Source organism: Notothenia rossii (genome assembly GCF_949606895.1).
Source record: "Notothenia rossii genome assembly, chromosome: 9".
In the NCBI taxonomy this organism is placed as follows: Eukaryota; Metazoa; Chordata; class Actinopteri; order Perciformes; family Nototheniidae; genus Notothenia; species Notothenia rossii.
Window position 1 is genome coordinate 5,322,421 of NC_136907.1, and position 15,340 is coordinate 5,337,760.

At 41.7% G+C, this 15,340-nt stretch overlaps 1 protein-coding gene across 1 annotated transcript in view; it reads right to left on the reverse strand.

Annotated features, from left to right (window-relative positions):
* tmem132e (transmembrane protein 132E) overlaps positions 1 to 14,812 on the reverse strand; it is a 532,636-nt gene extending 517,824 nt beyond the window's left edge. Inside the window, exon 1 of the mRNA XM_079649699.1 lies at positions 13,618 to 14,812. Within this exon, the coding sequence (XP_079505825.1) occupies positions 13,618 to 13,678 (61 nt within the window). The 5' untranslated portion in view covers positions 13,679 to 14,812. The remainder of the gene's footprint in view (positions 1 to 13,617) is intronic.
* Positions 14,813 to 15,340: the final 528 nt, after the last annotated feature.

A 15,340-nucleotide genomic window follows, 5' to 3' on the forward strand; every position in this document is an offset into this window, starting at 1 on the left:
TCAGAGCAGACTGGGCTCTGGTTTCAGACAGAGGGTGAAAAGAGGTGCTGCAGCACAGGCAGTATGAGAACAGTAAAGAGCTTTTTGAATATTAAAACATGGAGACATGTAGAGACACTACATACTGATATACACCTTAATATCAGCAGGAGAGGACTCTTTAAAGTAGAGACACTACATACTGATATACACCTTAATATCAGCAGGAGAGGACTCTTTAAAGTAGAGACACTACATACTGATATACACCTGAACATCGGCAGGAGAGGACTCTTTAAATTAGAGACACTACATACTGATATCCACCTGAACATCAGCAGGAGAGGACTCTTTAAAGTAGAGACACTACATACTGATATACACCTGAACATCAGCAGGAGAGGACTCTTTAAAGTAGAGACACAACATACTGATATACACCTGAACATCAGCAGGAGAGGACTCTTTAAAGTAGAGACACAACATACTGATATACACCTGAACATCAGCAGGAGAGGACTCTTTAAATTAGAGACACTACATACTGATATACACCTGAACATTAGCAGGAGAGGACTCTTTAAAGTAGAGACACTACATACTGATATACACCTGAACATCAGCAGGAGAGGACTCTTTAAATTAGAGACACTACATACTGATATACACCTGAACATTAGCAGGAGAGGACTCTTTAAAGTGGAGACACTACATACTGATATACACCTGAACATCAGCAGGAGAGGACTCTTTAAAGTGGAGACACTACATACTGATATACACCTGTCTACTTAAAGCGAGAGACATTATGACAAGACAAGGATGTTTTTGAAAGCATTCCCAATAAAACAGGAGAGACTGAACGAATGATTTCTTGTTCGGCACATCTCCAGTATAAAGTTATTTGGGATTTGATGGGGTTCACAAATGAAAAAAGACAGCTCAAATCTCCCCAGGGCAGATTACAATAAAAAAGAAAAAAATCTATGACTTAAAACTGAACGGATGTTAAAAATGGTGTTAATGTTCCAGCGTATAATTGGAAATGTAATCAGTAATGATTTCACGGGTCAGAGGCGGAGTTCCGTTCGACACATTTTGGGTGATTTCCTAAATCAATGGCCTGCTGGTGGGAGGTGGAAGTAGAAAAACCAACAAACACTAAAGTCTGGACGGCATAGACTGTGTATATATATATATATATTGTTTTTTGATCATGTTTGCTACTTTTCAGTGTCACTTTTGTTCTGGTTTTGATGCCAAGTGAGTTCCCCACTGTCACTTTTGAATTAAACATGACAAAGCGACAGATCTTGTTTTGTACACAACATGATCACTGAAGTCAGGCAAATCCAGTGCACTCAATGTTATGTTGACCTAATTTGTGAAGCATTTTTTAAGCCTGCGTCAAAATCAATAGGACTGAGATTCAGCATATGTTCAGCAGATATGCGCGCTCTACCCTAGACAGCATTATTGATTGATTTACAGGGTTATTCCAGAGACAAACACAACACGATAAATAGAGATATGTGCTCTGGACACAAATAGTATAATTTATTTATATGGCAAAGCTAGCAGGTGTGAAGGTCACAGACGCATAACAACTCAATGCCTACTTGTATTTCATATATTCTATTAAATCAAATAACTATGTATAATTTACATCGCACTGTCACTTTGATTCTTGGTATTTTGCATTGTGTTTTTAAATGTCATTTTTTTTTTAAAAAGGTATTTATTTTGCTTTTTATCTCAATGTGTTTAAGATAACGATAACGTTTTTTGGTGAAGCACTGTTGAGATGGGCTGTATGAATGCACTTGAATATTGAAATTATCCATTCAAAGAGTCTGCCTTCTGCCTTTTTAAATAAATAAAACAATTCCATCAACAGCCTAAGAAAATCTTGATAAACAATTATTATAATTTGTGAAAATAACTAGTCAATCAGATGTCTACTTCGAATTGAAACCGTCATCCATCCATCCATCTTCTCCCGCTTATCCGTGGTCGGGTCTCGGAGGTAGCAGTTCCAGCAGAGAGCCCCAAACGTTCCTTTCCCCTCATCAACCAGCTCTGACTGGGGGACCCCAAGGCGCTCCGAGGCCAATGAAGAGATATAATCCCTCCACCTGGTCCTAGTTCTACACCTCGGTCTCCTCCCAGCTGGACGTGCCTGGAACACCTCCCTAGGGAGGCGCCCAGGTGGCATCCTAACTAGGTGCCCGAACCACCTCAACTGGCTCCTTTCGACTCGAAGGAGCAGCGGTTCAACTCCGAGTCCCTCCCGGATGACTGAACTTCTCACCTTATCCCTAAGGGAGACGCCAGCCACCCTGCGGAGAAAACCCATCTCGGCCGCTTGTACCCGCGATCTCGTTCTTTCGGTCATGACCCATCCTTCATGACCATAGGTGAGGGAATGAAGGAAAATGGCGCGGTAGACAGAGAGCTTTGCCTTCTGGCTCAGCTCTCTTTTCGTCACAATGAAACCATCATGTAAAAAAAAAAAACAGTTCTGTGCTCTCGTAGTGAAGCAGACTGAGTAACCCGGGCTAAACTGGGATGCTTTGAGGAATGGCAGCGCTCCAACACAAACAGAAGACATGGCCACACGACGGACCAAACTGCTGTGTTTATTTACGACGACTTCAAAAGCCGGAGCGCTCTGTACTAAAGAGAAGAAGCTGTCACATGCCGACATCATGTAACGTTCAGGGGATTGAATAAAAGGAGCTGACAGCTACACCTGATATCCCGAGGCAGGTAAACAGGTAAAACATCCATCATAACTCTCAATACAAACGTCACTTTAATCTGGTATGCCTTTCACTGTCCTTGCACATCCAGAGACATGACTTTGAAATCTATAGAGAACTTAGCACAAGTTAGACACAACAACAAGAACGAGTTGCAGCTAGCATTTTATTAAATACATTATTCTGCAAATGCTTGTCCTGATACATCTTGAAAATAGTTCAAATCACGTACTAGCTTTTCCTAAAGCCCAAGAGGACACAATGAAATTGTTTGCTTTGTTCAAACAAAGTCTGCTCACAAATCCCTTGAAATAAAAATGTACGCTTGTTTCTTTCGGCTGCTTTCATTCTAATGATTAGTCTTTAGCCCCAACAGAGTTGAAGCAATTAATCAGATGGTGGCCCTCGGAGCCCCAAAAGTCTTAATAAAACTTAATTTTTGTTGCAAATGAGATTTGTTTTTTGATTGGGTTGCTGGGACATATTTAAACTTTCAAGCATATCATTTCATTAAATATGCCCTATTATGCAAAGCATGTACAAATGTCACAGTAGAGGCACAAAATACAAAAATGAACCAGAAAATTATTACATTACGTGTTAGACGCTTTTATCCAAAGCGACTTTTGGCGCATTCACACTACAGCGCGGAGCTCGCTTTAAGCGTGCCGAGCCGTGCGGGGCCTGTTTCAGGTTGCGTTTCCACTTGGCCTAGTTCCGGCCCGGGGCTACTTTTTCACCTTTTTTCTGGCCCGACTAAATAGTGGTTCTATCGAGGCCAACAACCAGGGCTGAGTCGGGCTGAGTTTGCTAAACTAGAGAGAGAATCGCTATCAAGGGGGCTACAACTACTACAACAAGATGAACATATTTGACCGTGATTTAATTGTGATACACGTTTCAAAATGATGCCAAAGTAACAACATACTGATACCGGTTAGTAACAACCAGGAATTAATGCTTTGACAAGTCTGCAGACAGACGGCAGGCGAAGAACCTTTTAAAATGCGTGTTTTCTAAAATGGAGCTTGGCTAAGCTTACGTTGTATATGCTCCGACCGTCCACACTCACAACAACGGCCTACAGACATAAACAAACCAGCGACTGTATTCTCCATGACACAGACAGGCTGTGGTTTGGACTTGTTTCACTTTTGTCTAGTTTCTGAACAGATATGAGGAGCTGTGAGCTCTGAGTGCTAACAGCTAACGGCTGTGTTGTTTTTCTGGGGCTCTCATTGAAGATGACGTCAGGGCTCAACCTACACTGCGTTACTATAGATACTACCCCAGTTCCTAAAGTGTAATGTGAGCGCAGCATTAAAGTGAGCCGGGCCTAATAAGGCCTAACCAAACCGAGCGAGGCCGAGCGAGGCCTGCAGTGTAAATGCGCCATTACATACTGTGGGCAATCCCCACAGGAGCAATTAGGGGTGAAGTGTCTCAGGGACACAACGACATGCTGACTGCAGTGGGGTTTTAACCTGTGATAGGGCTGCTCAATTAATCATATTTTAAATCGCGATTACGGCTTGCAACGATTACGAAAATAACGTAATCGAAATAAAATGATTATTTTCTTATTATTATTATTTTTTTGATTTTTTTTTTTGGTTGTTCAGTTGAATTATACTTAGAGTTCAGGGTAATCAACTGTTAAAAAAATGTTCCTCCAATAAATGGATGTTTTCAAAGTCAATGAATAATCGCATTTAATAAATGACAATTAAATTATTGACACAAATAATCGAGATTATGATTTTTGCCATAATCGAGCAGCCCTACCTGTGACCCCCTGATCCGAACACCTACGCACAACCCACTGCGCCACACGCCTCCTGTGAGCATGAATGTCCTCTTGAAGGGTTAACCTCTTCCATTTTGACAAAATAAATAACAAAACATCGGCCAAAAGGGCCAACATTTCGTTTTTAAACATTGGTACTGGCCCAGACATACGCAACTACAGCATGCCTAAATTACAGATCTTCCTTTACAAAAATATGTCTGAATATAATCTTTATATCTAAATATAAGTGACACAGTTAGTTGATTCATCGCAGTGTTTGCAGACTGTGTTGACACAACTTGTTATGTTAAAGCTTCAGCCACCCACTTCCACTACAAGACTAGAGGGAAGATTTGTTTCCAGTCCACAGCTTGTATTTACAGTAAACTAAACATGACATGATGTGACACGACATTTCTACCTCCATAGAAATAACTGTCAAAGCCAAACACCAGGACTAATATGCAGGAACATGTAGCTTGTTCCGATGCACTTCCACAGGCTGACAATGAGAAACAGTGGTGAGCTTTGAGAGCTGGAGCCAGACTCGCTGAACTGCAGCAGGGAAAGCAATCCGGCAGCTGAAACCAATATCGTGCCGAGAAAGATTTAAGAGTTGGCTGATTGTAGAGGAGGGTTTCCAGCGTTCTTGTCTGAGTCCTTTAGCAGATTTGTAGCACCAGGAAATCAGTGTGGGAAGGAGAGGAGATACTGGAAAAGATGCGCTGAAAGCTTAAACTCTGGCTGTATTTCTTCTGTTTCCACTGCACCCATCGCACACAAATCCTTCATTTGGAAACAGAGCACTGGGAAAAGCTGCGGATATGCAGAGAAGCAGAAGAGAGACCCCTGTGGAAAATATTTTATACGTTTCGACTTGACAGCTTTTATAGTCTGGCAAACATTACACACAGTATGTAAAACCAATCCTTAACACAGATTATTATCTCATGTATAATGCTGTTAAAGGATGGGGTTAGGAATCACCAGAGGCTGACAGTACCAGAAAAGAGTGGCGAGGGAATGAGTGAGCATTTTAGCACTTTCTGTCAATGGGTTTCTAAAAAGGTGTTTTTGGTTAGATGCCTGAAATGTACACGTTTTGTTCTACGCCATAACATTTGTCTGAAGCTTTTACAGTTCTCAAAAACAGCGGGAGACCACAAGTGACCAAATGAGAGTATTAATGTCATCACGGTAAACATGAACTGCCTTTGACTTAGCAGTGGTGTTGTGAGCTCACGTGACCTTCATTTACTTTGTTCATAGCCTAGCATTAGCTGTTTACTTCTGGCAATACATTGCATTTATGCTTCAACTATTATTAAAGTGGTGTTTTTTCCACAACATTGCAAAATCCAATGATAAAAATCCCATTGAGGTAGACCTTGAGATGCTTACTTTGGTGTTGGCCTAAAAAAATACGTTATCACTGCAATGCTACATCACAATGCTAAACTCAACATAGAATATTATTCCGTTTTTTTTTTTTTTTTTTTTTAAAATACGATTTTGAGTATTACACTATATTTGTACATCGTCACCTTTTTTTCAGTTGCATATTAAGCTGGTTGTCAACATCTGTCCAATTGTTTATTTATCTTATTACTGTGTTCTTTCTACATTTTAGTTTTCAGAAACTTCTGGCCAATCGAACCATCAGCACCTTACTTGCATGTACAACATGTACCATCTACTGTATAGCCGTTTGTCTATATATGGTGCATGGATCAAATGTCACTTCCTATGTTCAAATTTGAATTCCTCTTAGAGAAATGAAGGAGGCCACCTACCGTGCAGTGTGTAACCTTTTCTTTATTCAGAAATCTCATTCCCTTTCAGTAGTCGGGGGAGAAAGCTTATTAAGAGACAGGAAACGCCATTTCAATGAAAAGGCCGCCAGAATTACAGAAAAGGATTACACTGTCGTGAGGCCACAGCGGGAGCCATCACATCTCAAGGATAGAACCTGATAAATATGTTGAAGAAAGCCCAACTGACCACAGAGCGAACATGTTTTCCCAAAAGGGGTTCCTCTTGAGAATTGACAAATATATATTACTCAACCCTTTTAGCAGGTTTTTCCTACAACACAAATGTTGAATCTAGCTGTTAAAAACGTTACCTAGTCTGACTCACAGTACCACAGGCAGTGGAGAAAGCTATTTCAAATCAAAGGCTCAGTCTGAGAGGTGCTGTGCGTGACAACTGATTTCATACCACACGTATGCGATAGCTTTATGTAGAAGACAGATTGATTCCCTGCTGAGCAAAGTTACAGAGCTGGAAGACGCCGGCCGTGCAATTATGAAAAGTGCTTGCATCCCCTTCTCTCCTCCAGAGAAGCAGCAGAATGATTTGCAGTTACGAACATATTTTGTGTAGATGTCCTGAAGATTGCTTAGGTGTAGAAAACACTTCAACTTTTTGTTCTGAAAAGTTTGGAAATATCAAGTTTTACATCAGAAGGTTTCTTGCTCAGATTCTCCATATCGAATGTTTGTGCATCAGACGTGTCAAAGTGAGCATAGGCTATTCTATATTTTTCTCCTTTCCTGTAGTGTGTTATATAGGTTTTAGTGGATGTAAATGGTCTGCAAAGGCTCAAAATCCATGTGTTCCCTCCAGAGGGAGTTTCCCACACACGACGTCCGTGACTAAAATCCTTCATCCAGTTAAATATAGTAAAAAAATAAATACCAATTGTATAGCATTAAAGTTCAAGAAAGGATGTTTTGTATGTATGTTTATACACACACACACACACACACGGCGGCAGGGGGGGAATCGTAATGTCAGTTTTTTCCAATATCGTGCAGCCCTAACTCCCGCTTCTATTTGCTAGAGCTACAACACATTGTACGTGATAGGCTAAGGACTGGGACATGTCTAAGCAGTTGTCCAATCACAACAGAGCTGGCCAGCTAACCAATCTGAACATTAAAGCACGTAAACATATCACAGCAGAGGCAAATAACAAATATGAACCCTCGAATCAGCATAATAGGGTCCCTTTAAATGAATAGTTAGCACAAGCAGTCTAAATATTCGGTTGTCAAATTCTACAATCGAAAGCCAAGCAGGTGGTGGAGATCACTTGTTATACTTCACAGAAATACGCTGGAAGACAAGTGAGTCATGAAGGTAGCAGATGGGTTGCATGTATGTATTCAGGAACTGTTTAAATATAACCCATACCTAAGAAAGTTGTCTGAGACCCAAGATCAAGTGTTTTGGAGCAGCGCTGCTCGGAGCCTTGACTAAGTCAGGGAAGGTTTTGTCTCACGAGGTCTCAGACGTGAAATAAATGGCAAACGGTCATCTGCTGCTCAGGATTCAAGCCGATCCATGAAGTCAAGAGCCTATGATGCAGATTTTATTTACTGTGGTTAAACTACTCTCCTAAGAAGCAGGGCTTTTAAGTCGATTGAAAACTAGTCAATGTGGTGGCATTCATGTCTTGCACAAAAACCCAAACATGCGTGCTTTCACTTGCATGAAATATTGCAATATTCTGACATAAAGGTCTTCCAAGAAAAGGGGGCAATGCGTTATAAAAAGAAGTCTACTCCTCTCAGCAGGAGCTACTAAGAAGCCCTGGAGCTCTTGGTAGAGGTCCCTCACATCACGCTACATCTGAGGAAACCAGCGCTTCACAAAAGGTTCCTTTCACCGCTGTTGAAGGACAACATCCTTAGAAAGCACTCCACAAGAACAAAATTATAGCTTGAAGGGATTCAAGTTTAGCTGGGCTTCAAAGACTGTTTCATACAATTAAAACGGAAAACCAGCATCGGCTTTTTCCAACAATTACATACAGAAAAAATTATTAAAACACATCGAAAGGCCCACCTTGAAAATCTGTAATTACAGAACAACGCAGTGAGTGAAAGAAACCCCCCCCACCCCACCACCACGTCTTTCCAGTAACAGCTTCTTATTGTTTGCTGGAGGTGTCCGTCCTGCTGTTCAGAGTGCACAGATTGGTTTTAGCCTTGAGCCCATCTGTCATTTGAAATTAAAAAGAAAAATCCATTTGCAGTAGGTTACCGTGCTGCAAACAGGTTTATTTTACTTTATTACACCCAGAGTAAATGCCACCAAAATGCTTGTCCCTTAAGCATCAAATGGGAACCATATGCTTCATGATCACAAACAAATATGAAAGTTGTACGAAAAACGATGTGGCACGCTTTCTCTGGGACTAAAGACATTTCATTTGCATTCTTAGGGGGATAAAAGGTTTCTAGAGAGGTTTCTACTGGGCGGTGTAATAATGAAACTTCTTCAAACACAGCGACACAGCAAAGGCTTCGTTTCGCCACATGTAAATCAATTAGTGGGGAACATGAGAGGTGGGTTGTCACACTGCTGCTTTGTCTGCTCTCTGTCCAGTGAACCCTACTCTCAGAGATAGAGCTGCTGCTGTCGCTGGGAAAGCTGCCAAAAACATACAAACCATGACTGGGCAAACACGGCTCCACAGGCCCTGTTACTCTGCAGATACCTCGGAGCAATCGGGTCCGTTCAATCACAACATTCCACACACCTACCTCCATGTAACACTGTTAGTCATGATCCAGGGGAGCACAATTAATCGAAATCGCATTATAGGCATAATAAAATCCCTGGAGGCGCAATATTAAAATAGGAGTAAATATTCTACAAATCCTAGGCTTGAGACTTAAAGTGTCTTAAACAATCCCACCATGCTCATTCTAAATATATCCCTTAATGATAATGAGGGTACAAAAATGACCAATCACTCCAAAATTGTGAATAATATTGCCATGTCTATCAAAATGTCCAAATCGTTTAGCCTCTATCATAATATATCCGATACATTTATCCAGACTAACAAAGATGGTATATTCTTTCAACATGTCAGCTCCTTGCTTTCACCCAGGAAACACTAAGGTAGGTAAGGCTAAGGTAATCTACCCAGGACTCAAAATCAATTACCTATTATCGCCTCTGAGCTGCTACCCAGAGAGTTAAGAGCTGCAACCATTACTTGATTGATGTATTAGTCCGGCAGAAGTCCAATCAGCGTCTTCAATAATCCACTGATCCTAATGTCATTGAAGTCATTTTTCAAGCTGCTCGAATGTCAATTTATAGCTTGCTTGATTGCACATCTGTGTTTCTGGCTGTTGGCTCGGCAAATCAAGACATTTCAAGATGTCGCCTTGGGTTTTCTAGGAAACCATGATGGGTCTTTTTCAAGTTTTTTTGTTCAGTTAGAAATTCAAAGTATGGCTTAAGTGTTTGTGTGAGTCAAAAGCCGTTTCTCAATCTCGAGGAAACTGGCTTCTAAGCCAATATTTCAAGGATGCTACGTCATCGAGTGCCGCCGAAGGACTGTTCCAATCTCCAGCATACTTGGAATTCCACCAAGGTCACGTCCTTGGTTTGGGGGTAATTTCGAGGCTGCACATGGGTAGACTTCGCGTCCTTAAAATCCCCACAATGCTTTGCGCACGGACCAATTTCAAAAACCCTTGCGGAGAATTGCTGAACCGACGCAGCACACATTTAAATGTAAGTATGTAGTGGCGTAGAACATGTGTTGGTAAATATGTTACTTTGTTACATTTATTATCACCAAAAATGTGTTCCGTGAAAGTAAAGCAAGTTCATAATTAGATAGACATCGTGAGGTATTTATTTTCGGTACAGTTTATGTTGAAACCGTTAGAGAGAGTGGCACACTTGTTAGCCTGTTCCATTCTTCTTCGTTTTCCGAAGCTGTGGCTTGGAAGCATACTTGCTTCGTATCTGAAGGAAGTGACTTGGAAGTACGCGACTACCAAGCCAGCATCCTCGAGATTGAGAAACACCCAATGTCTGTAACTAGCCACCATTCGCATTAACAAAGAGTTTGATTATTTTCTAGGTTAACCTTTTGCCCTAAATGACAGAATTTAGCAAAATGTCAATGGGATGTGATGACATTTATTTTCTTGTCTGAAACCCCAAAGATATTCACAATAATATGATACAAAACAAAAACAATTCTTTAAATCTGATTACAGAATTTTCTGACATTCTGGCATGAAACATTTTCTCATCCATCCTCAAGGAATCCATTAGTCGACTAATCATTGTAGCTCTAGAGGAAATGAATGAGTATAAAACTATAATTAATATTAAACTGGCTGAAAAAGGACTGGGTACTAAAGCTGCAACACTTTCTCAGCACCAAAGAAATGGAGTATAGTACCATAAGCTGCAAAGAAATGATTGATAACATTTGTACCGCTTCAAGTGAGCTTAAAAGCGTTTTCAATGAATATTAAGAAATGTTTTTGCACAGCTGCTTCAGATAAGGCAGCATTATAAAAGTTTGCCTTGCCTTGTGTACAAAAAGGTATCAGCATAAATCAAAGTATGGTGCTGCTTTCTAAAACAAACTTTAAAAACAAACATATGCAACCCTACGTTGCATCTAGTGTTGAGGTCTTAATTGTTGAACATACAAAACATGGACCCGTCTTGGCACAAGGAAGAACAAGGAAACTCAGACGCTCTCATTAACAAACAGGCCTATATATATATATATATGAAGTGTCCTTGAGGAAATGCCTTAATCCCTATCGGCTCCAGGAATGCTGCTATGCTCCTGACCTCTGACCTTCACGTGCAGGAGAAAGGTTCATAAAAAGAGAGGCGGACTTCCCTCAAGGCATCAATAAAGCGTCCCATTTCAGCTGAGGTATTGCTACAGCCCTGCCTGAGCTTATATAGAGAGACACAATCACGATGGCATCTTGATCACGAATCCCTGAGAGACTTTTATTTAATCATACCTGGAGAAAACCAAATCACTCACCTGTTTACAACGTCAGGCGTGAGCCAATATGTATGAAAATATACATTTGAGGTGAGAAAAATGAAGAATAATAGATGAATTAGAGTACAGTGTTTTCCCCCAGAGCAGCCTTTAAGTCCATGATATTGCTTTTTCACACCTGGGGATTTGTCTGCTTGCTGCTCATCCGGCAGGTCTGCTGCATTTCTCTTCAGATGCTCGTTTACTTTGCATAAGGAGAGGACGCTTTGAACTGCAAGGCTGAGTGCAGCAGGGCCTAAGCAGCAGCTAACCAAGTGTGGATGCAAGTCAAAATGCAATGCAACAATGCCAATGTACCCCTTTGGTCTTACCTGTAAAACAGTATGCAGCTGCAGGTGCCTGGAGTCAGTAAAGAGGGCAGGGTGTATTTACTGACGCCGGGACATATTAGACGAAATGCCATTCAAATGGTGCGCTGAATTTGACTTTTAACCAATTAACTGTTATTTTGTAGGATTATTGTGAATTTATGATCATACTCTGTCAATTGTATGTTTATTAAACATGGGAATAAGATAATGGTTGCTGTTGGAATTTGAAAATCTTGTTTTTTTTGCAATAATAAAAAGGGTTTTAGGTATACAATTTAGCAAATTGTGTTTAAAATGACATGAAAGAGCTCTGAAGAAGTTACTTCATTGTAAATTTGACTTCCCCATAGTCAAAAGCATATCACTCGATACCAAAATCACCTACATTGATCCAGTGGTTAAAGTTCATTTACTCAGCTGGAAATGTTTGTGAAATTAATTTAATTTAAACATTTGGAAATTGGCTAGCAGGCTTTTCTAAATAAATGACCATAAAGGGGGTGAACGTGGACACTTTGGTGCTTGTAACCACGTTTGAAAGATGGTTGCGGCTATCTGCAGCACTAAGTGTGTGTGCCTTCCTATTTGCGTGGGACTGGAGGTCTCCGAGGCCAAGATGCTCTGAAACCTCCTCGGAGGCAGCCGGCCATGCGCCAAATCTGTTACTGCAATTACTTCTGACAGCAGCGCCTCCGTGGCCCAGGAAGGGACGAAGAAACACTGACCACGAGCGTAAGCTGCATTTGTGTAGTCAAGAGTTTCCTGCTGCACACTTTGCTGAAACCATCAAGGAGAGTATATTCCTTAGTGCACACGTAGGCGTTCCTTTTGTGCCGTAATGAAATTGAGGCAAGGGGAAGACTTAGTGAAAACGAGTAGGAGAGGGGATGTATTGTGTGAAACGCCTGAAAGGGTGGTTATGCAGTGAATATGGAGAAAGATATTGGCACAGTGCAGCTTACTTGAGAGATCATCCCTGCTAAAAGTCATACTCTGCTTACTGCTAGAGACAGTGTTGGAGCATCAATATAAAAAGGAGTTGGATATTAAAGCAGGATTAGTGTTTGGGAATTCATCTAGATCACTGGGTCATGTCAGGAAATCATCTTTCGGATGTTGCATTTCGTACACTTTGGAATTGTATCACACACACACACACACACACACACACACACACACACACACACACACACACACACACACACACACACACACACACACACACACACACACACACACACACACACACACACACACACACACACACACACACACACACACACACACACACACACACACACACACACACACACACACACACACACACACACACACACACACACACACACACACACACACACACACACACACACACACACACACACACACACACACACACACACACACACACTTGTGTAATATGTTGTGAGTCTGTGGTTCTCACAAGTGAGCAACCGTCACATGATGTACTGTGAGTGTTTCAGCTCCGATCTTATCCATCTCTGCAAAATTCATATTTGCTTCTCGAGTGCACATTGAGCCTTACTGTTGGATTGTGAGTTTTGGCTACAGTGTGGTGGATGCTCGTAGGTCTGATAGTCATTTATAATGAGCTTGCAAGTCATTTTTTAATAACCTTAAAGAAGAAAACATGCCAAAAAAATGCCAAAATATTCCTGCAGGGACTTGCACTCTTTCTTAGACCCTTTCCAAAATGTGTAACAGGATTGGATCCTTGTGCGTGTGCGTGCGTGTGTGTCCATCTTCCAGAAAATGAACAATCAGAACAGCAGCCACCTCTGCAGTTGCATGTTGCAGAAATGTGACACCATCACTTTTATATGCAACACAATTATGATCCTGGCAGCTTACTGAAGGAGGAAAAGGAGGAAGAGGAGAAAAAGGGGGGGGGTTCCTACTCACCACATGAGAGCGCCACCACACACACGAGGAGAGTCCATCTGCAGTCCCGTGCACCTGACATGGTAGAAATCCCAGCTGGAGGATGTTTAATCCCAGTTGTCCCAGTAGCCGGCGGGGGATAAATCACCCTCTGCAGGTGTGAGCCTCCACACGACGCTGGTGCAGTTCTTCCGAGGCTCTTAAGTTGGATAATGCGTAATGAAATATATGTATATGCACGAGTATTTGAGCCTGTGTACGCCTGTCGAGGTCTTCAAAAATGTGATTGTCCAGCTACAGTCTTTACGGCGTCTTAACGAGCAGGAGAGCTGAACAAAAAAAGGCACGGCCAAACCGCGTCTTCTCCAGGCGAAACAGAGCGTTTTTTCCACATGGGAGAAGAAAGTTCCAAGTATCCTGCTCCAAATTGGACAACTGGGGAAAGAAACGAAACACAGTGTTCCTGAAACGGATCAAAGTCCTTGCGCAAAACCCGATGAATGTCCCAAAAAAATCATAAATCAATGGACATCAGTTGAGCGATGACGCGCGCTCTGGCTCGAAACACAGGAATCCTGCCACAAAAAGGCTCGATTGGAGTAAATAATGACAAGCAAATAGGAAAGAGAAATATGATTAGTCTGTGTGATTAGTCATTCTTCGATTAGGAATTCCAAAACATGTGATTTCCTTGCGCAAATCATGGAAACGGTTGGAGAGGAGGGCGAAAAAGGCATCCGCAGCGCTGTGGTTCAGCTGTCACTGACTTCATTTAAAATCCCCAGCTGAGAAAAAAGTGGGAATACATTCTGAGCTGTAACCGGGGAAATTGCACCTTTAAACAAGCCGGAGGGGTCCGGGTTAGCTGCTCACACACTCCAAAACATATCCCGGAGGTTTCCAGGAGTTCACCTACCGCAGCGGGTTGCGACGGTCCCTCAGATGGGAACCACCAGAGCGCAAATATCCAGAAAAGTCCTCCTACTTTCTTGTTCCGCGTTACTTTGTGCTGTCAAGCCGGAGAACCGGAGCGCAGCATCGTCGCTGACCGGGAGTCTGAAACAAAGCCAAGTCCCAAAAAACTCTCCGGTTCTGTGCGTTTTCAAATCCAAACAACCCGCCTGACTGCACCTGTGTGCGGTGTTTGCGGTGCGCACAGAGAGCTGTCTGTCTCTCTGACTGTCTGTCTGTCCACAGCTGTCTGTCCGGTGTTTTAACTCCGCTCCAAACTAAACGTGCTCACCTTAAAATGTACAGAGCTGCAGCTCGCCCCCGTGAAGACAGCTGCAATAGAAAGACCCATTTCCGGTAATCATTTCCAAAATAAAATACAATAAAATAAATCTACTTGTTGGCTCAACATTGTTATTTTGAGTAATGTAAAGTGCCATCAATGTTATTTTCATTAGTTAATATGGTTAATGGAAATGTTCTTGATATAACTATTTTAATTACAATTGTTATTAAGATAGTGCTAGATATGACTATTGTTGCTGTTGGTAGAAATGTTGGAGTTTAGAAGTTAACAAACTGCTTTTTATAAATGCCGAACAAACAGTTTATTGTATCAAGGCTTGCACAAACATATAATGCAATGTAAATATTAAATCCAAAGCAAAGCCAAAGATGATGCAGGCATTAAGAGGCGGCAGTGGGTACAGTGAGCTGGACTTCGAATCAAGGGGTAGCAAGTTCGAGTCCCACTGCAGTCAGCATGTCGTTGTGTCCCTGGGCAAGACACTTC